At 42.5% G+C, this 22,315-nt stretch overlaps 1 protein-coding gene across 6 annotated transcripts in view; it reads right to left on the bottom strand.

Annotated features, from left to right (window-relative positions):
- Nucleotides 1-22,315, bottom strand: part of LOC135237794 (acid-sensing ion channel 1B) — a 178,278-nt gene that overhangs the window by 4,451 nt on the left and 151,512 nt on the right. For 4 of the 6 annotated variants that reach the window (XM_064305253.1, XM_064305254.1, XM_064305249.1 and 1 more), the window contains 8 exons: nucleotides 19,691-19,841; nucleotides 16,542-16,669; nucleotides 14,568-14,718; nucleotides 12,262-12,318; nucleotides 11,150-11,303; nucleotides 6,345-6,436; nucleotides 4,374-4,453; nucleotides 180-281 (listed from right to left, as the gene is read on the bottom strand). In XM_064305253.1, coding sequence (XP_064161323.1) covers nucleotides 180-281; nucleotides 4,374-4,453; nucleotides 6,345-6,436; nucleotides 11,150-11,303; nucleotides 12,262-12,318; nucleotides 14,568-14,718; nucleotides 16,542-16,669; nucleotides 19,691-19,841 — 915 coding nt within the window. Of the gene's footprint in view, nucleotides 1-115; nucleotides 282-4,373; nucleotides 4,454-6,344; nucleotides 6,437-11,149; nucleotides 11,304-12,261; nucleotides 12,319-14,567; nucleotides 14,719-16,541; nucleotides 16,670-19,690; nucleotides 19,842-22,315 lie in introns of all 6 variants that reach the window. The other 2 variants (XM_064305252.1, XM_064305251.1) reach the window with 2 other exon arrangements.

Here is a 22,315-nt window from a genome sequence, read left to right as displayed (position 1 = left end):
CGGGGGGCACTGTCATGCTGAAATAGGAAAGGGCCTTCCCCCAGACCGTTGCCACAAAAAGTTGGATGCACACAAATAGCACGGCACTGTCATTTTGTAAAAGTAATTGAAATGCTTTAAATACGCGTTTGACCCGGGTCTGGTTCTGACGGTGCCGAGGCTCAGTCGCGGGTACTGACGTGGCGCTTCACGTCGTCCAGGCTCAGGACAGCGCCGCGGTCGTTGCTGCTGCTCTGCTTGCTCTTCTTCTTCGAGCAGCGGCACAGCTTGAACTTGATCACCTGCACGCAAACAGAAAAACACGCTCGTGAAAAGGACGTGCCAGAACTGCTTTAGCGCACCCAATAATTTCATATGTTTATTGTGGACATGACCGCCACAGTTTATAGGGACATTTCACGGTAACGTGTGTGTTCCAGACACCGTCTTCCTTCCTCGTTTTCTATTTGCTATACGGCTCGGCTGTACATGCAGAGAGAACAATGTGGTGTTCACAAGTGACCTGTGCAAATCAACTTCCTTCATACACATACAAAACAAATGCAATATATTTACTTGTTATATTTACTTTTAAAACTGAATTTTCTTTTTTTTTTTTTTTTACCCATGGGCCTAGAGTAATATCTGAAGAAATGCACACACACCAGCCCAATAGCTAAGGTACAGAGTCAAGAGAGTCTTAAAACTTGAACAAAGTGAGATCTGCACACTTGGTATGGTGCTCCAAATAATAAAGCTTTAATAGAGCACAGTTAGCGTTTCGGCTAACAAGCATTCATCAGAACAGCAAGTGAGCGCCGTTCATTAGCCCATTTCGAATGACTAGCCCAGAAGGCCACATGAGCACGTGGTCTGCCAGGTGTTACGCATGACCCGCCCATAGGCTAATATTTTCTATGGGTAGCGCCTCTCAGTGTGTTCTGGCACTAATTTGAGAGGCGCTACCCACAGAAAATATCAGGGGAGTCAGGGGAGGACAGGACTACAGCCATAGCCTTAAGAAATGAAAATGTATTACCATATATTGAAAAATATACAATGTAGAGATATACCACATATATTTTGAATACATGCCAGTATACAGTTATTTGTTTCTTATAGTTTGAAATATCCCAGTAAGATTAAAGTGGCAATAATCGGTACATTTTCAATTTCAATTCAATTCACTTGTATTTGTATAGCGCTTTTTACAGAGAACTGTCACAAAAGACGCTTTACAGAGTAGCAAGGCAAGAGACAGAGCAAAAAAAAGCAAACAGAGCAAACACCAGGCCTGAACCCCCAAATAGCAAGTACATGAGGTAAAAAAAAAACTCCCAGTGAGGAGAATACCCTCAAACGGTGGCGAGAAAAAACTCCCCACGGGAAAGAAATCTTGAGAGGAACCCAGCTATAGAAAGCCTAGACATCTAAGTATATAATATCATAAGCCTTGTTATAATCAAAACACTTGGTAGCTTCTTCAAAGAATACCAGAAGGTTTATCAGGCATGACCTTCCCTTACAAAAAACATGCTGGCTATCCCTTAGGATGTTGCAATTTTCAAGAAATACTTCCAACTTGTCTCTAATGATAGATTTCAGTATTTTACATGTGATGAAAGTAAACTTTCAGGCCTGTAGTTTCCCCTTTCTCATATATTGGTGTTATATTACCTTGTTTCTAGTCCTCAGGTATTTTTCCAGTTTCTAAGGATGGTCTAAAAATACCTGCCAGTGGTTTAAAAATGATCTCAGCTAACTCTTTGTGTACTCTTGGGTATATGCCCTCAGGACCTGCAGCCTTGTTTGTCTTTAGATTAAGTTATTCATCCAGTACTTTTCCCTCTATTTCAATATCTGAAGACATAAAATAAAATAAAAAATTCAGGCCATAGAGGAGGCCTTGTTAATTTGCCATAATACAGGAAATCTAACTGCAGGATGATCACTAGACCCAAGAGGCTCAATTACCTCTATGCTACAGATTCTATCCGGATCATTACATAGCACCAGATCCAGAATTGATTTGCCTCTAGTAGGCCTACTGACATACTGTGCCAAAAAAGGTCATTTATAACATCTAAAAATTCTTCCTCACTTTTTCTTTGTCCTGTCATCAATTCCCGATTAATAGCAGGGTAATTGAAGTCACCCATAATAATAGTCTCACAATCCTGACAAGCTTGTTTTATATTTCCGAAGAGCATTGAGTTCACTCTACTGTCTGAAGTTGGTGGCAGATTAGGCTCATGTGTTTGGACCAAGCTGGATGTTTCTTACTTCTGTTGAGAAATGATGTTGAAAGTTGAGTATTGAGGGAAAAAAGCGAGGATTTGTGAGGGCAGAAAAAAATCTGATTCTACAGACACAAGTCTGGATATTTATCAGATTTCAGACCACTATCAATGTGGTCCAAACTGGAACTCCAAATATCTGATTTCATTTGATTATTGGCTGTTCAGACTTAAAGCCAAAGATCAGATGCATTTAAGCTAGTTTAGACTTAACTACACAACTGAGTACAGAACCAAATTACTTCAGTGCTTTGTCTAATTGTTTAATTAATCATTTAAACACTTTCATATTAATTATCCAATTTAATTTGCAGCACCAACATTAAGAATTTACCAAAGAACATTCTGTTCTGACACCATCCATTATAGAAATAGAACATAGTGAAATAAAGTAAATCAGTAAAATATTCTTTAACTTCACAAATAAATTATTGACCCTTTCAGATCAACGCCCTACGGTCTGAGTTGTATGATAGAGTGTGTGTATGAGAGAGAGAGAGACAGAAAGAGAGAGAGAGAGAGAGAGAGACAGAAAGAGAGAGAGAGAGAAAGAGAAAGAGAGAGAGATTGAAGAGACTAACTGTTTTCATCCCTTTGTGTTGTGGTGTCTTTGGGGATCTAATCAAAGCTAACACAAAGACATGGCCTGGAAAGGCAGTGTTTGGAGTGAGTCAGTCCAATTAAGAGGGCCAAATGTTACTGGCATTGTGCACCAACCAATCACAATCCAACATGATTCATGCAATGGCCAATATGGCCTATATTATCAATTCAACCATCTCTACTTCAGACATCTCTACTTAGCAATGTGTTTGTAATAAAAAGATGCTGGGGATTTGTACATCACCAGCAAGGACGGTTTGTGTCCAAGATGATTGCGGATGGCCGGACTGGACAGAAGTCAGGCCAATTTTTGATCGCAGTCCATCCCTGAGCACAGGTGACACCAGTGGGGCCCTAACTGCTGAAAGCTTGGACACAAGGTCACCAAAACTAAACTGTACAAAATGGAGGAACTCAAAGTGAAAGGTAATGGCAACGATCCACACCTGTGTCGCATAAACAAGTTTGAGGGAAATTAGAGGAAAAACTTGACCGTGTTTTGAAGGATTTTAAACTGGCTGAAACAGAAATGCTGAAAATTCACGGGAAGTCCCCCCGGAGAGAGTTCAAAAACTGCTGCTCAAGCTGATCGAGCCTGTGCAGTCTGCCAGCCCCAACTGCGCACAAAGAGAACTCCTGCAACTGAATGACTGCGCAGCTGCAGGGTGGAGGACTGCAGAAGTGAGAGAAGGAGCCGGCGCTCGTGTTTCAGAGGCGGGCACGCGCTTGTCCTCCGGGATTAAAGAAGGACGTTACTGTGGCGCATCAAATTGGAGGACGTGATCAAAAACGACGAGTCAAAAGGAAACTGGACGACATGATACAAACGGAACGTCCGGATTGCGCCTTTTATCTATCAGGCAGAAATTTAGCCGCTGAGATAGAAAGGATCGTTGGGTGCACTCAAATGTGATAATAACACCTTAACAAGGGCAGAATTGATGACTACTGACCAAACCAAGGCCCCAGAGTAGTACATGTCAGTATTAGTCAGTCCATGTTCCTGTTCATGCATAAATCATGACATAATGCACCTTACAGCATTTACGCATGCAAAAATGAGACTGGCCAATAGCTCTGATCTGATTTTTACTCTTTCTTTCAAATTTTCACCTCATCTCTCACATACATTTTTCTCCCAGAGGGCAGAGAAATTCTGCATATCGAAACACACATTCCACAAGGTGCTGATGTATCATTTTTCAGTTAAAAGATTTAACTGTTAATTAGGATAATTACTACTCACTGCCCTGTGGCGGATGGTGTAAGATCAGGTGTTCGCAGATGTGTTCTTCACCCAGTCATGGTCCATGGGGCATGGGCTGATATGTATTCAGGTCTGTGCTATGCCATGTCATTTTAAGTTGCTCAATTTGACAATGTAGTGTGTGAATGGGGAATGCAAAGAGGCATCGGAGCCATACATTCTGAGGTGAACACGGCCCCAGTGCATGCTGGGAACTATCCAGCTCAAAAACAGAAAAAACGCCTCACCTCATACAAGTAGTCAAACAGCTCCAAGATGGTCAAAATGCTGGCTCCAATGAACAGGCCCATTTGGCCTCCAATGTCACCTGAAATAGAAGCAATCAACCACTTCATACACAGTCATAGACGCAGTCATATAAACACAGACATACATATGTGTTCTGATACACTGATTGGCGGTATCACTTGTCTATCTCTGAGCATTACTCAGGGATAGACAAGGTGGTCTGTCTCTGTTTGTAAAATACTACTGGCAAACTTCTGCTTTTAGTTGAACTATGTAACTATTCAATTATTTATGCGATCTATTGTTTTAGCTGCACATCTTGATAAGTTCCTGAATGACAGTCTGATAATTCCAACAGTTTACTGTGGCCTAGTTGTTTGAATGAACTGATGGTGCACGCAGCTAACTGAGCCAGAGTAATAGGTGGAAACAATAACCTAACCCACATACAGGGCCGGTATCAAGGCAATTATACATGATTGCCTAAGTGGCGTCAAATGAAGGGGGGCATGCATTGTGTCCATGAGAAAGGGCACAAAGAGCAGCAGAGAGGCTACAGCCAGTCCTGCCTGTGTCCATATTGACCCTCCAGAAACCTGAACTAGACTGAAATGTGTTTATCCGAATACACAGTTTTTAGCAGGGACCCAGTTCTTGGTCCTTCAGACAATTCCTGAAATGTTCCCGGAAAGCTAAGGAGAGTTTTCCCAACGCATTCATTCGTTCCAGGCTCCTGGATATCCCAAGCAAGTTCATCCTCATGTAACAAGGAACATCATAGTCACACAGCTCACGAACAGGGCTGTGAGTTTTTCGGGACTTAGTCCTCCAAAACTACAAGGGGGATACAGGCTGTGGCAGGGCTTGGTTTCTGAGGGAGAATCAGGGCAATCGGAGGACCGTGCCTACTGGTTAAGTAGGCACACACACACCTGGATTACATTACAAATCAGTCCAGGGTTTAAAAGTGTACGTTTTTTCTCCAGTAGGTGTCTGAGACCGGGGATCACATATTCTTCAGTGAAAGCGAGCATGAATGGGAAGGGAGCTTCATGTGAATTTATTTTGCCTTTGATGTTTTCATTTTTTATTTTTACCTAGAGCCCGTGAAGGGGATAGGAGAAGCTTTTTTCCCCCGCTTATTTCATTTTCCAAACCCCGTATGGTAAACCGCTCTCTTGCTCACTCACTCTGGTGCATTTGGGTAATAAATTGTCGGCGAAAACCGGAATTCGTCTATCTCCCCGTGTCCAGCTCTTCTTTCCACCCAGGAGTGTGTCACGGCGTGTGACACAAGCCTTTCTGAAGCGACTCCTTCTCAACAGCAGTTGACGCATTATGATACCTTAATCATGTCAGCTAATCTGTTACCGCAGGGTTTTCCAATACGAGAATGGCCGACGTGGGGGCAAGCTTTTTGTTCTGATACCTGATTCAACTAATGAACAAATCGTGGTCTTCAGTCATGATCTAGAGTATCTGAATCAGGTCACGTGTTCAGGAAACCTCAGGGCCCTACTCTGAAGTCAAACATACCCATGGTGGCACACAGACTGGTTGACAGACATGAAAGGTTTAAAACTCATACTCAATTTGGTTCATACTCACTTTGGTCAGTACAGACCCCCAAGGTACTATTCAAAAGACGTACGGTGGTAACTAAAGCTAAATTTCTACAGAAACAGACTCTCAAACATGGCTGGCTACCTAATCACATCCTACATATAATTGGCTACACAATCCCTGACTCCCAAGCCCCCCCCCCCCCCCTCCCCCCAACCTGATTTCATTCCCAGGTTGTCAGTCAGCGCAAATAAGAATTGAGGTCTCAGGCGACCCTATCTGGTTAAGTAAAGGTTTAACAGTATAATCATCCAATTTTAGCAAAAAGTGGAAAACAAAATGGTGGTGGTAGTGATGGCAACACGGTGATAAGCAACAAAACAAGACCAGTTGGCACGCAACCTTACCCAGCAGTCCCGCAATCTCATACGCTTTCTTCTGTTCTATGGTCTCGTAGTTCAGAGCCTCAAAGAAGATATCCAGCACAAGGATATTATCGCTGTCAATAAGAAAAAGCAGGTTTCAAACACACACACACAGTTTGCCATTTATTCTCAGGCAATAGTGTAGCATGGCTCCTATTAGCCCCTGGTGTTTTTTCTCATTTTTATCAGCAGTTGAATAAGTAGGCCTTACAAAGGTAGCAGATAACCTGCTGGCCTGTGTTTGTATGCTGGTCCTTATGCTGAAATACAATAACAGAAATTATTAATAGTTTTGCTTTATACGGCTGTTTTCACATCTGGGGAAAAGCAGACAGGGATTACATGAAAGATCCTGGCAGGGGTGATTTTTTTATTTTTTAGTTTCTGAATATCCAGTGAATCTCAGTGTATGTGAACTGAGTAACTCGGTCTTTTTCTCCCCAGAGATATGCTCAAGAAGCACTTTATGTGCATGTTTTTCAACATGAACTTTTGAAATATTTAATCATAAAATATTTTTAAATAGTAAAAAGAGAAATACCTTTAGCTTCAAAGCCATCATTAGATTTGAATTAAGATAATACAGTTTGTATAAAAGTGACAAACAAAGCTTTAATACAAATTAAAGCCGCAAGCAGGGGGTGAGGGGTGGCATTGGGGGCGGGGGGTTTGGGGGCATAAATTAATTAAATAATTACACTTTTTAAAGAATTCAACACATCCTTCAACAAATCCTTCGCCGGAATTTGGATGACGGTACTGGATAAGTCACTACACTCACGAACAAACTGTCGTAGCAACAGATTCAAAGCTAACGAGTACTGAATTAGCTAATATCTTAGCATCGACTCCAAATTAAACTATACAGATCGATTAAATGGAACGTAAAGCCAAATAATATTATTATCTATTACTGATCCAATCAGGGAGCTCTGTTAACTCTGAACCTGAAATATTAAAGAAAGGGCATACTACCTGAGCTTGCTCTTGCAAGCTATAATGTTTAAGAGCTTATGGATAACCTGTATCAAGATTTGTGAGCAAATGAATGCAGGTTCATTTTGCATTTAAATATAAATCATTCGTTGGCAGGCTTCCAACCTCTGTGACCTTTTAGTAATTTAAGGCTCCTATGTGAGGTTTTAGCAGCACTGATGGCAGAACAGGAGGAGGAAGAAGGTAGAAGCAAAAGGAGAAGCACAGTGTACTAAGATAATCACCAATGCCCTTATCACTTAGAACACAGGACCAAAGATTGCGGTGAGGACAAGATACCCTACACTGGCATCAGGACAACTGACTACAGGGGTCATGACAGTGTAGTATGTAAAAATGTAAATGGGGCCTCTCCAGGGCTCAAGGACAGAACACTATGGCCATATTTCAGGCTTTGGGCTGTCTCCTTCCCGTTTGATTTGAAGTTTTGCAGTTACTCTGACTCTCTACTGTATATACAGCTGTCGGTTAGTGACCCACACTGCTCTGTGTCATGTGACCTTACTAAACAGATCAGAGATTTCCCTCCCATATTTAAACAAACACTATAGCATTACTATAGTATTACTATAAATACTCATGATAGAAAAAAGTAGTATTGCTTTTGTGTTACTGATACTTTATTGTTATTTCTGTGTTTTTTTTTAAACACATTATAGAAAATATTATACTTCTACTACACAATAATATATCAATATAAACATACTTTTGTATTTAATTGACCACTTTATAATGGTAAAAAATACCATAACATACAATAGACCTACTGCAGAGCACTACAATATTATAGTACCTGACTATACTGTAGTGACTGCAGTTCATTTCATATGGGCTTGTTTGGAATTAAATCCATCAGAGCAACTAATATTTGATTAAGTTTTCTCCACAATAAACAAATTCCTTTGCCATGTTGGACAAGTGGGTAAAGCATTCCGTTGAAAAAGTTTTAATCCTTTCTGTGATTCACGCACATTGTCTGGCATCCTGTCTCATTTGTAGAATCGGCTAAGCGTGAAGTGTCAGGCTTGTGCTGTGTGTGGCAAATCCAGACGAGCTCCTGCCTGCTTTTCTGATAATCCTCACAGTTACACAGTGTGAGCTGAGGGCTTTTAACACACGCTGCTTCTTATGTGAGGACCACACACACACACACACACACACACACACACACACACACACACACACACACATACACATACAAACACTGTTGCACACACACACACACACACACACACAAACACTGCTGCACACACACACACACACACACACACACACAAACAATGCTGCACACACACACACACACACACACACACACATACATACACTGTTGCACACACACACACACACACACACATACAAACAATGCTGCACACACACACACACACACACACACATACAAACACTGCTGCACACACACACTGCTGCACACACACACACACACACATACACATACAAACACTGCTGCACACACACAACCACACACACACACACAACCACTGCTGCACACACACACGCACACACAACCACTGCTGCACACACACACGCACACGCATGCACACACAAACACTGCTGCACACACACACACACACGCATGCACACACACAAACACACGCGCACACACACACACAAAATCCACAGGAGGTAGAAAAAAACAGACCTGCCACTGTACAAATTGTGCTTTTTGGAAGCTATTCCGCAAGAGTGCAATTTGTTTCTTCTTTACTTTTCTAACAGATTTGAACAGCAGACAGATTCCTTCAAACTGACAGAGATACATTAACATTTGTAAGAGATCCACTCTGCTGAAAGAGGCCAAGTTTAACATCTAGCTCAGACAAGGCTGATGGATGTAAGCCCATGACTTTGCAGGAAGGAAATCAGTGTTCCACACTGGTTCTGCCAGTGTGTGCCAACCAACTAAGGTAAGCACGAGAAAGTAAGAGATGACAGTAATGCACAGACATATTCCAATTAAATTTCAATTCAGTCAATTCAGGAAATAAACTAAAATTCTATTTGCAAACTTAAAAATGCCTCTCAACTTCAAATTTACTTTTTTTCAATGACTGAAGTGAATTACAAGTTCATTTCCAAGACTGAGTCATTTGAAATTAAACTGATCCCCAGCCATGCGAATTACTACAGTAAAATGGTTAAATAAAAAAAATGCATCAAGCATTTCAGTATGATCCCAATGGCAGGTAGAATATTTCAGGTAGATCAACAACTGACTGAAAGTTATTTTATTTCCTGACTGATGCAAGGAGCACATACATTCGTTTGTTTTAGTATGATATGTAACTCTGATGAAATATTGGGGTGGAGGGATACATGGGTTCCATTGTATGAGTGAAAAGGTCAACCTGTTACCTGGAAGATGGCTGGAAGGAAAGACTCAGGCGTGCCCAATTAAGTTTGAAATGGAAGCCTACAGAATGATAGATCTCCAGGAACGGGGTTTGTCTAGCTCCCTGGCACTCAAATCACGGCCCTCAAGGTCCGAGCACTGCTGGTTTTCCACCCTCCCTTTACTCGGGAGTCAGGTGTGAATACAGTCTGGCCAATCAGTAGCGCTAATTGTTCAGTTAATTACCTGGGGGAAAAGAAAACCCGGGCTGGATTTGGATTCAAGGTCCAGGTTAGAGTATCCATGGTCTAGCTTGTAGCTTACTGTTAGCTTAAGCTAATCAGGCAATGTCTTCTGTAACAATAGCTGTGATTCGGTTTGTGATTGAACGTTGTCTTTCTGGAGCTTGTCATTGTCTTAACAAGCTGCATTAATGTTGCAGCGTCAAAAGCAGCAACGTTCCAGCTCATCAAATTCTTTCATGTGATGTGTCTTGGTCTAGCTTCAACAGGCGGGCATCAATAGTAAAATGATAGCTAGCTGTTAGCTAGCAGGGTAGGTTTTTGTGTATGACCTGTTGCCATGGTAACAGCACCTAGTAGAACAGCTGGTAGCATTATTACATACAGTACACAATGCTCTGCATTACCCTATTCAATTCAAAGCCCATTCTTGCGTCAATTTTGCTCCCCACTACAATATTTTGTAAATCCAGAGATGTTTGAACTTTAATAAATTAAATTAATAATTTTGTTTTTTTCTTTTTAGTTTTGTTTGCTATAAATAATCCAGCAACCCTCCCGTCATAACTGTCTAGCCGCTGGCTAAACTAATATCTGTGAAGACTTGGAGCTGTAACTGCTTGTCTACATTTTTTTTTCTCGGGGGGGGAGGGGAGTTTTGGGGCAATACTTTTTTGAGAAGTCTTACATTTAAAAAATGTTGAATAAAAAACATTATTTGGCATCATAAATTTCTTTAATTCACTGTGTTGATGAAAGGAAAAAAAATGTCAGTGCAGCACAAAGTGTGACAGGGCAAAAAGCGAAACAACCCAAGGGGAGTGAATACTTTCTGAAGGCACTGTGCATATTTTCAGTTTCAGTTTCACTCAGGGGTTTCGTGCACATTATTAAACGACCTTTCAAAACAAAAGAAGACAAAGCCTTGTTGCTCGGCCTGTAGGCCGAGCTCGCCATCAACGAACGACTGCAGCGGGTACCACCAGACTGGCTGAGTCACCTACCCCTTCACACTTTCAATTTGGCGCTACCTCGCCACAAGAACTTGCATATTTATGTTTTATTTTTCTTCACACATAGACACACAGGTACGCAACACCAGTTTAGGCTCCCATCTACCCTTGCTGAATTGACACTGAACTGAAATGGAACCCAAGGTAGACAGCGCCTAGGTGCTCGTCTGGGCAGGCGACGTGACTCACGCGATGTACTGCTCTGACTTGTTGAACTTCTTGGCCAGGTACTTCGAGGACGCCTTGCTGGGGATCCGGACGAAGGACAGCTCTTTGTTGTAGCGCGTCATGTTACACGGAGTCTCGCACACGCAGTAATCATTATCCTTCTCTACCAGGAAGTCTGGGGGAGAGAGAGAGGGAAAGAGGGGGAGAGAGAGAGAGAGGGAGAGAGAGGGAAAGAGAGGGAGAGAGAGAGAGGGAGAGAGGAGGAAAGAGAGGGAGAGAGGAGGAGAGAGAGGGAGAGAGCGCCGGGGAGAGAGAGAGAGGGAGAGAGCCGGGAAGAGAGAGAGAGAGAGAGAGGGAGAGAGCACGAGAGAGAGAGGGAGAGGGAGAGAGAGGGAGAGAGCACAAGAGAGAGAGGGAGAGGGAGAAGGAGAGAGAGGGAGAGAGCACGAGAGAGAGGGAGAGGGAGAGAGAGAGAGAGAAAGAGTGAGAAAGAAATGTGAGTGTAGTCACAGATGTTTGATGGGGCCGGGGGGATTTTACAGTTACAGCCAGACCATTTACAGTTTATGACTATTTTCTGTACTAAGAGCCAACAGACCAGAGATGAATAGATAATGTAGAAATGTAGAGAAAAGGAGAATGCAGATGAATGTGAGCAAAATCAAGTAATGTATCTACTGTACTAATACAAGCAAAACATTGAAATGTTCTTCATAAACAGTGCCTTCGGAAAGTATTCAGACGCCTGCACTTTTCCCACACTTTGTTATATTACAGCCTTATTATTAAATGGATTACATTCATTTTCATTCTCATCAATCTACACACAATACCCCATAATGACAAAGCAAAAACAGGTTTTTAGAAATGTTTGCAAATTTATTCAAAATAAAAAAACTTAAATATCAGGTGTGGGTGCAGGCTTTTAGTGTGGCTTTTTTTATTATTAGCCTTTTCAAACAGCCGTCTTCAAATTTCAAACCACAAACATTCCGCTGCCTTTGCGGGGCACTGGCCCTGATAGCACGTTATGAAACAACAAAAAACGAAACACGGAGAGAAACCTGGAAATGCAGGGAGGGCGGTGTGCCTTCACGCGTCAATTTTAAAATGTAAAAAATCGATCTCCTTACCCAGCGCAGGATCGGCACACTCCTTGTACTGCTCCGGAGTGCAGTAGGGAGCATCTCCTAGAGAAGAATCAGAGAACACAGGGCTCACCATCTTGAGTCAATAAGAGTGAATTTTTTTGATCTAATAAAACGCGCCCTGAATTAAGGGCTTATTATATCTAAACTTCCCTACACTCTACAGACACACATTTCAGCAATCAAGTCCACTTAGATTGACATATATTGATTTGCCCTACCAACAGGAAGTTAGTACTATACTTACAGAACAGCCAATTAAAATACGCCTGCAAAATACTGGTATTAAAAGCTCCTCACGTAGCATATGAGGACACTAATCACAGGATTTCCTAGGTATTAATCCTGCTTTCAGACACATTACATTTACAAAAGCATGTGGACACCCCTTCTAATTAGCGGTTTTGGCTATTTCAGCCACACCCACTGCTAACAGGTGCATAAAATCAAGCGTACAGCCATGCAATCTCCATTGTCAGAAGTTGGCAGTAGAATGGGTCGTAACTGAAGAGCTCAGTGACTTTGAACGTGGCACTGTCATAGGACGCCACCTTTCCAACAAGCCATTTTGTCAAATTTCTGCCCTGCTAGAGCTGCCCCAGTCAACTGTAAGTGCTGTTATTGCGAAGTGGAAACATACAGGAGTAACAACAGCTCGGCCTTAGGCCAGATGAGCTCACGGAATAGGAGCACCAAGTGCTAGAGCGTAGCGCGTAATAATCGTCTGTCCTCAATGGCAACACTCACTAACTACCACTGGAAACAACGTCGGCACAAGAACTGTCCGTCAAGAGCTTCATGAAATGGGTTTCCATGGCCGAGCCGCCTTGCACAAGCCTAAGATCACCATGCGCAATGCCAAGCGTTGGCTGGAGTAGAGTAAAGCACACCAGAGCAGTGGAAACATGTTCTCTGGAGTGACGAATCACGCTTCACGATCTGGCAGTCTGACGGAGAAAGCTGGGTCCGACTGAATAGTGCCAACCGTACTGGCCCAAACAGTGCCAACTGTACTGGTCCAAACAGTGCTAACTGTACTGGCCCAAACAGTGCCAAACGTACTGGTCCAAACAGTGCTAACGTATTGGCCCAAACAGTGCCAACTGTACTGGCCCAAACAGTGCTAACTGTACTGGCCCAAACAGTGCTAACTGTACTGGTCCAAACAGTGCTAACTGTACTGGCCCAAACAGTGCTAACTGTACTGGCCCAAACAGTGCTAACTGTACTGGCCCAAACAGTGCTAACTGTACTGGCCCACTGTACTGGTACAAACAGTGCTGACTGTACTGGCCCACTGTACTGGCCCAAACAGTGCTAACTGTACTGGCCCAAACAGTGCTAGCTGTAAAGCCTGGGGGAGGAGGACTAATAGTCTGGGGCAGTTTTTCATGGTTTGGTCTAGGCCCCATAAATTCCAGTGAAGGGAAATTTTAATGGTACAGCATACAACGACATTCTAGAGAATTGTGCACTTCCAACTTTGTGGCAACAGTTAGGGGAAGGTCCTTTTCTGTTTCAGCACGACAGTGCCCCTGTGCACAAAGCAAGGTCCATAAAGAAATGGTTTTACTGAGTTTGGCAGAAAAGAACTTGACTGGCCAGCACAGAGCCCTGACCTCTACCCCATCTTCACCTTTGAAATGAACTGAAATGCAGACTGCAAGCCAGGCCTTACGCCCAACATCAGTGCCCAGTCTCACTAATGCTGTTTTGGCTGAATGGAAGAGAATCCCTGCATCCATGTTCAAAAATGCCTTCCCAAAAAGAGTGGAGGCTGTTACAGCTGCAAAGGGGAGTCCAACTCCATATTAATGCCCATGGTTTTGGAATGAGATTTTCAACAGGTGCATATTATGGGTGTAAAGTTCAGGTGTCCACAAACATTTGGAAATGTAGTGTATGCGCTTAGTTACTTCCTTATCCAAACACTGCAATGCAATTCCTTAACAGCTCAAATAAGCGCAAGTTAGCACTGCAATAGACCCCCAGAAACTGCAGGAATGATGTGCCCCCATGAAACATCTAGTCGACCCCTGGCTGGTTTAATGCACTGAAATATCATTTAGCATTAGCAGTGCTCATTTAGCATTAGCACTGCTCATTTAGCGTTAGCATTGCTCATTTAGCGTTAGCACTGCTAATTTAGCATTAGCACTGCTCATTTAGCATTAGCATTGCTAATTCAGCGTTAGCACTGCTAATTTAGCATTAGCACTGCTCATTTAGCATTAGCACTGCTCATTTAGCGTTAGCACTGCTCATTTAGCGTTAGCACTGCAGGGCCCTACCGGGCATGTGCACCATGCGGCAGTTGCAGTTCTCCACCAGGTAGCGCGTCTCGCAGTCGATGCGACAGGCCGTGATGCTGTAGCTGCTGAAGAACTCAGAGTCCATGGCCGTGGCCTTGCAGTCACCCCAGGGAGGCGGCAGGTACGTCAGCTGCAGGAAACACACACACACACACACACACACACACACATACACACAAACATCAGACACACAAACACACACACATACACAAACAACAGACACAAACACATACACCAACATCAGACACATACACACGCATGCACACGCACACACAGACACACACACATCAGACACACACACACACACACACACACACAATACACACATGCACACAGATGCATGCACACATACACACACAGACACATATGCACACACACGCACACATACACATTTTATCACAATCCACTTATCGGTGTGGCAAAAATTGAAAACACTGAAAATAATTTTCCGAGCAATTTAAACAGTCACGTTATTTACAATTAAAAGTCCTGATGTGTTTTCAAGGTTATATGAGCATTTCTAATGTGTGTTTGTATTGTTCCTCCCACACACACACACACACTCACACACACAAGTCCTATTTACACTTAAGCCTAATTACTCCAGGATAATAGCCCTCATAATGGCTAATGTCACTAAATGGACACAGAGGAAAAAGTCACAGTATCATCTTTTTTAATGGATGACTTGAGCTGGCAGCTTTCCTGAGTTCCTCCCGCTCATCGTGACATGGTATCTTCCCGATTGCCAGGCTGGCCAGGCTAGCAATAGCTTCGCTTTGTGTGCTGGGTCCCCACATTCAGATCCAGCCTTTTCAAAGCAAAGCACCATTCAGCCAACCTCAACCACCCACACTCCACTCGCTGTCTTTTCAAGCACTGGCAGGGGCTGTATGTGTGTGTGTACGTGTGTGTGTGTGTGCATGTGTGTATGTGTGTATGTGTGTGTTTGTGTGTGTGTGTGTGTGTGTGCGTGTCTTTGTGTGCGTGTGTGTGTGTGTGTGTGTGAGCGCGCGCGTGTGTGTGTGTATGTATATGTGTGTGTGTGTGTGTGTGTGTCTGTGTGTGTTTGTGCGTGTGTGTGTGTTTGTGCCTGTGCTTCGGTGTTTGTATGTGTGCTTGCATGTGTGTGTGTTTTCGGTTGTGTTTGTGTGTGTTTGTACGTGTCCTTGATCCAGTCAGCCTTTGAAATGAAACAAAACAACACAACAAAACGTGTTGCCTTTTGCCCCGACTCCTTATTCACACACAGTTAATCTGCAGGTTCTGTCATGAAAGAGGTGAAGAGAGTGTGAAGGTGAGGAGAAAGGGAGGGAGAGAGGGAAGGAGGGAGAGAGAGAAGGAAGAAGATGGGGAGGAAGAGAGGGAGGAAATGAGGAAGAGAGAGGGGGAGTGATTCATTTAACTTCAGTTAAAGAATCCTCTTGACTGTCCTCTTTACTCAGAGACATGGCCGTCTTGGGGTTTTTTTTTGTTTGTTTGGATTTCATGAAGAAAGGACAAGAGAGGAGAGAGGAGAGAGAGAGAGAGAGGAGGAGGAAAGAGACAAGCTTTCTCCATAGTCTGTGGCTTCATTCACCAGAGCCGACGGCTTGGCTTTGCTGCCGGAGGGAGAGATTTGTAAGCCTGGGGGGGGGGGGGAATTAGACGAAATTAGACTCCATTGCATTAAATTAATGAAAGGCAGGGGCGTAGCTTGCACACCGGGCAGACAGAGAGACCGCACCCGGGGGCTGACAGCCAGCACGGTGCCAGCATGCTTAATGCCTTTCAAGGTACAAAAGGCAACAACGAATTGAATTGGTGGTGATGGGTCGACGGACGGGGAAACGTGTGGTTTGGGCTCCTCTAGGACTACACGACAGGCCGACTGTTGCGTCGGGAGCGCCAGCCAGTCCGCTGCCGGACGCCGCCGCTAACTTTCGAACGCGCGAACGCCGCCCCGAACGGTACCCTCTGCTCCTGGCACGACACGAAGGTCTGGAATCCCGGTGCCACGCCGAAGCCCAGCTGGTCGATGAAAGGCGGCTCGTCCTGGTTGTGGATCTGCACTTTAATGCCCGCTTCAAACGACGTCTCGTCTACAGAAGGGGAAGCGAGAACAAAAACAGCGTCAATCCAACACATCGATCCATCAACCAACCAACCAATCAATCAATCAATCAATCTATCAACGGTGACAGTGTCAAATTGGCAGGATCAATTACACCAGGCAAGATCAATAGAGCCCAGAAAAGTATTTGAATCCAAAACAAATACGTATTTGACCCAGGTCTGGTTGGGAACTGGGCTTGTAATCTACAGACTGCAAGTTTGATTCTTAAGTAGAACACTGTGTTTGTACCTTTGAGCAAGGTACCTGCATTACTTTAGTATATATCCACCTGTACATGGATACTACCGAAGCAAGCAAAACATAGAGTAAGCCACTCCGGCAACAGTGTCTTCTAAATGCCAGGAACATAATTAATTAACCGTTGTTTTGTATAACGCTATGTCAAAGCAAGTTACCCCCTAGTGCTTCACCATAGGCTAGGAGGCTTACAGAAGTTGAAAATTAGTTAATTTATTTTTCTTGACTACAGACGCATAAGTGACTCTAACGTCATTCGACGATGCATTCTACTGCGATCCAGAATGATGACCTGGAGACTAGCCTATACAGAAGTGTAGTGGGTAGGCTATTCCATATTTCAGAATTAAATGCCATAGTACAGTAATATTTAAGGAATTAGGCTTGTATTTTTGAGTTTGCAGGTTCCCAAAACTCCCAGAACGCCCGGTGTCCTGGTACCCTTATTCAAGAAACTGAACCTGAATTGCTTCAGGAAAACATGAGTACAAATTAACTGTATTTAAAACGCAACATGTGTAAGTTGCTCTCTGTCTAAGATATTTGATAATAGCCTACACACCAACTAGTTTTTCCTTTTTTTGGCAAAACTTGTAAAAGGGTGGACAGTCAAGTGCAGATCCAAGGGTTAATGTGAGCCCTTTGACTCATTTGCATTTCATAAAACTCACCAGGGTTTCAGCAATAATATAAAATAATACTGGAGAAATATTATTGATAAAATGGTTCCAAGTGGCCTACAGTATAACCAATAATAGTCAACCTTAGAGGAGATGAAAAGGTCTTTTCATTAGGCTATATATAAAGGCATTCTGTGCATGTATGGCTACTTTTAAAAAAGTCATGCAAAGATGGATTAACAGCATCTGGAAGAGAGGCCAAAGGTGCTCGTGCTAACACAAGCTCAAGGCATTGAATGTTTGACTTTTTTTCGTTACGAACCATTGAAGAAATAGATGCATAAGTAAAACTGCTAAAAATCTAAAGGAAATCAATGCAACTACTAGAGTGGTTTATATGCTTAGATACTCGGTTTGAATTTTTACCTCTATGGATGAGCTTCCTTCATGCAAAGTCAGTAGACCTATAATGCAACTGTGAACAACTCAGGGGAAAAAAAGGTTTTCGGTAACCCTCAAATCTGAAAATACTGCAGGAATATATTATCATTACAAGGCTCCTCGGCAAAGAAAAGGTCTGTCTTTGAAATAACGGCGGCAGATACAAAACACTGATGAGTTGTTTTGCTATTTTATCTGCTTATTTACTTCAGATCCTTCCTGTCAGCGTGCGCCTTCCCCTTTGAAATGTAAAGGCACACTTTCATTCAGGTAATTACCATGGAGACAAGGCAGTAAGTGCATTTTATCCCACCTCAACAGTCTCAACCAAATCAGCATTATACACACAAACACAAAATGAATTTTTCCTGAGACTCTACCCTGTCATCCAGAAGCTAGGTAGACACCAAATCTCACAATTGCATACTGCTTTTCATAACCTCAGGCTCAAACCTGTCATTCCTGATATGGGCGATTAGCGTCAGAACTGATGGCTTCGCCTCTGTTACCCGCCTAGAAGTAATATATCAAATTATCGAACACCTTTGGGATGAACTGCAACGCTGACTGCGAGCCAGGCCTTACGCCCAACATCGGTGCCCGACCGCACTTGTGGCTGAATGGAAGCGAATCCCCGCAGCCATGTTCCAAAAACCGACTGGAAAGCCTTCCCAGAAGAGTGGAGGCTGTTACAGCAGCAAAGGAGGGACCAACTCTGTATTAATTCCCATGAGCAGTACCAGTGATTATAATGATAAAAATCTGGGATTTTCGGCCTTTTATACAGTTTTTGGTTAAGCTCCACACGCTTTTGGTTTTAACCACGCCCACTTCCTGTTTTTATTCAAATGAAAATTCAAAAATGTTTTTGGTTGAACAAAAATATACAAATAGTGGCATCTACCTCCACCCCTAATATATATATACACACACACACACACTCACCGGCCACTCCATTTGGTACAACTGTTCAACTGCTCGTTATATATAATCAGCCAATCACGTGGCAGAAACTCAATGCATTGAGGCATGTAGACATGGTCAAGACGATCTGCTGAAGTTCAAACCAAGCATCAGAATGGGGAAGAAAGGTGATTTAAGTGACTTTGAACGTGGCATGGTTGTTGGTGCCAGACCAGGTTTGAGTATTTCAGAAACTGCTGATCTACTGGGATTTTCACGCACGACCATCTCTAGGGTCTAAAGAGAATGGTCAGAAAAAGAGAAAATGTCCAGTGAGCAGCAGTTCTCTGGGCATAAATGCCTTGTTGATAGCAGAGGTCAGAGGAGAATGGCCAGACTGGTTCGAGCTGATAGAAAGGCAACAGTAACTCAAATAACCACTCGTTACAACCGAGGTATGCAGGAGAGCATGTCTGAACGCACAACACGTCGAACCATGAAGCAGATGGACTACAGCAGCAGAAGACCACACCCGGTACAAGCAAGTACCTAATGAAGTGGCCGGTGAGTGTGTATATATATACCTATATATATTCTCTGTTTTGTCAAAGTGTTCTATTGTTTGGATTGCCGATATTCTGAAATGGAATAAATACTTGTTCAAAAAAAGAAATAGAATTTGAAACTAAAAAATGCGCTTTGGCACAAGAAACTGATTTCATTACTTAATTAATTAGGACTACAGGGGTGTCACGCCTTCCCTGAGCGCACGTCTTTGTCCTTACCCGTCTCCCCCCAGACGGGGAGGTACTCATCCTGCTGAATGTCCAGCATGATCTCCAAGCCATTCCCCATTCCGCCTTTCATCGTCACCAGCAGAGGGCGTCCGTCTTTCCCTGAGTTGAAGGTGTAGCATTTTCCGTAGCGGGTAAAGATCTGGCGAGGAAAGCAGAATAAATAATCTATTAAACAAGGCATCCAAGAAGACGTTCCTTCCATTTGTTTGAGGTTGTGATGCCCGGTCAAACATTTCCACGGTAGGTGTCTTTACAATGAATAGAGGAGATATTGTGTCAACCTGACGTTATGGTGAACTCCTGACGTCAGTTATATTACATGTTTACAAAAAAAGCAGTACATAAATAGGCCAAAATAAAAAGCTTTTATAGAAAATTAGTCAAAAGACAAGGAATAACTCAGTCAGATAAATACAACCGATCGATTCTTTTGGGAGATGACTATTTTGCCAAAGATACAAGTTATGTTGGCCCCTTAGTCTCAATTACCTTGTCAACTTGGTAGATGATGTAACTATCAGATGGACAGTTGACTAACAAACTGCAACTGTGACATCTTCAACCTTAAGGGCGTAAAGATAACTAGCATATACAGACATACATGAATACATATGCACCAACATGAACTACTCTTATCCTGCAGAGATCCGGAAATTCATATTTGTCCCATGCGGAACAATGGGCCAGCTTTGAAGTTGCTCCTAGTAATATTTTCACTGAAAAAGCCTATTTGCCCATTGGACTCCATTCATGTTTGACAGCAAATTTCTAAATTATGGATTTCTGTAAATCACACAATAATGTACTTCTCTACAAATCAACAGTTTTGTCTCAAGAAACTCACTTTTGTCTCATTTTAAAGTGGGAATTACAAGCTTTCAGTCAGTTAAATGGTCTAAAATATATAGGGGTTCAGAAATACATCCAAAATCTCTTCAAAAATGAATACAATGCTTTTTGTCAATTATAAAGCCTGTAAATGTGCCCCTTATGAATGTTTAAGATGAAACATTGATATCAGATTTAAAAATAATGCAAAAACATTTTCGCACAATGTGCTACAGCAGCAAAATGTGTAATCATTAACTCTCATATATTTTTCTGCACTCTACAGTATGTAATTCTTGTTTTCTTGTATGGGGATGGGATAACATTAAAATAATATTCAACCGTCCACCATGTTGTGGCAATGTTCCAGCTCACATCACATTAGGTGCATGAAACACAAATCCTATTGACCTACCTACGAACAATTGCATTACAGTGTAAAATATCCTCATTTTCAAATACCACTAACCTATTTAAAGTCACTCAATTTCAAAAGTAATGTAGATAACCGAAATATTTTGAGCAGTAACACTCGATGAAGAAATCTTATCTGTGTTCAGTAGATAGAGACAGAGACAGAGAATCAATGCTGTCCTTATCCTCTTCTGACTTAGTCCAGAAAACAGTATCAGCTGAGTCTATCAGCAAACATATGTCTTAGCCATGCTCAGAAGTTCTCAAGAATAATAATACTTTCCAAGAAATTGCAAAACTCATCGATAACGTTTCACCAAGTGCAGTGTCTTTCACTGCTGCCACTGAGTGACTGCGTAATATGGCGATGATTATTCACTGCTTTCGGATACGCTGACCTATAAAACACTAATCCAAAAGTAAAATTAGACATATTATACATTGTTAGAAAGCTTATAGGGTCACCTACTGGACGAATTAAGTGTCAGTCAAGGCACGTTGTACTAATAAGGGTGACAAGGCCGTAAACGACACATGGGGTATTACGCACAGCTATACTGGAAGGTACCCAGGCATCCCAAATGAACGTATATTTCACAAACAATTTGTTGAAGACAATAAATGACCACTGAACCTTGAAAGGAACATCTTTATGTGTAAAACCAATGGTACGATTTTATACTTATTCCATATTTAGTCCCAGATATTGATAGTAGAATGTCATAATATAATTCTACTATAATTCTTTTTGTTTATTTCAGTGTTCAGTGAGCAGTGTTTTTCACAGCTGTACTGGCATACCTTTGGCTATTGATGGCTATATCTTGTTGCTATGACAGAATACAAATTTTTAGTGATGAAAGAATGCTTTTATGAACGCCCAGATAGACAGTGTTGTCCAGTTTGTCATGGATGGGGGTGTAGCTGCGGATGAGACTGCAGGGAGGGGGTGCTTGGTAAATGGAGGACAGGCGCGACAATGGTGAAGCTTAGAAACTTCGTCTTCGGCATAGTTGTCCCGAATCGCCAAGTAATAAAGCGAGAGCGCAAGGTTTGTGTTTTAAACTCATAGTTCGGTTGCAGGAGCGCCGAACGTCTGAGTTGAACAATCTCATGACGTCACGTCATGGCCACTAGGGGGTTTGCACCAACAAGTTAAAACGTAAGAAATCTGCCCTGAATTTCAGATGCTTTCAGAGGCTGCAGTTCCTCTTGGGAGAGCGGAGGGAATGTGTGGCTTTGTCAGCACAGTATATCACTACTTGCCACTAACATTTATACATAAAAATAAAGATATTTTGTAGTCCAATTTTATGTGTTTGTTTTTTAGATGTAGAATTTTCTTTCTTTCTTTACTGTGCATGTTTACTG

This window comes from Anguilla rostrata, chromosome 13 (genome assembly GCF_018555375.3).
Source record: "Anguilla rostrata isolate EN2019 chromosome 13, ASM1855537v3, whole genome shotgun sequence".
Lineage (NCBI taxonomy): Eukaryota > Metazoa > Chordata > Actinopteri > Anguilliformes > Anguillidae > Anguilla > Anguilla rostrata.
The sequence above is the reverse complement of the archived record's forward strand: the minus strand, read 5'-3'. Positions and strand labels throughout refer to the sequence as shown.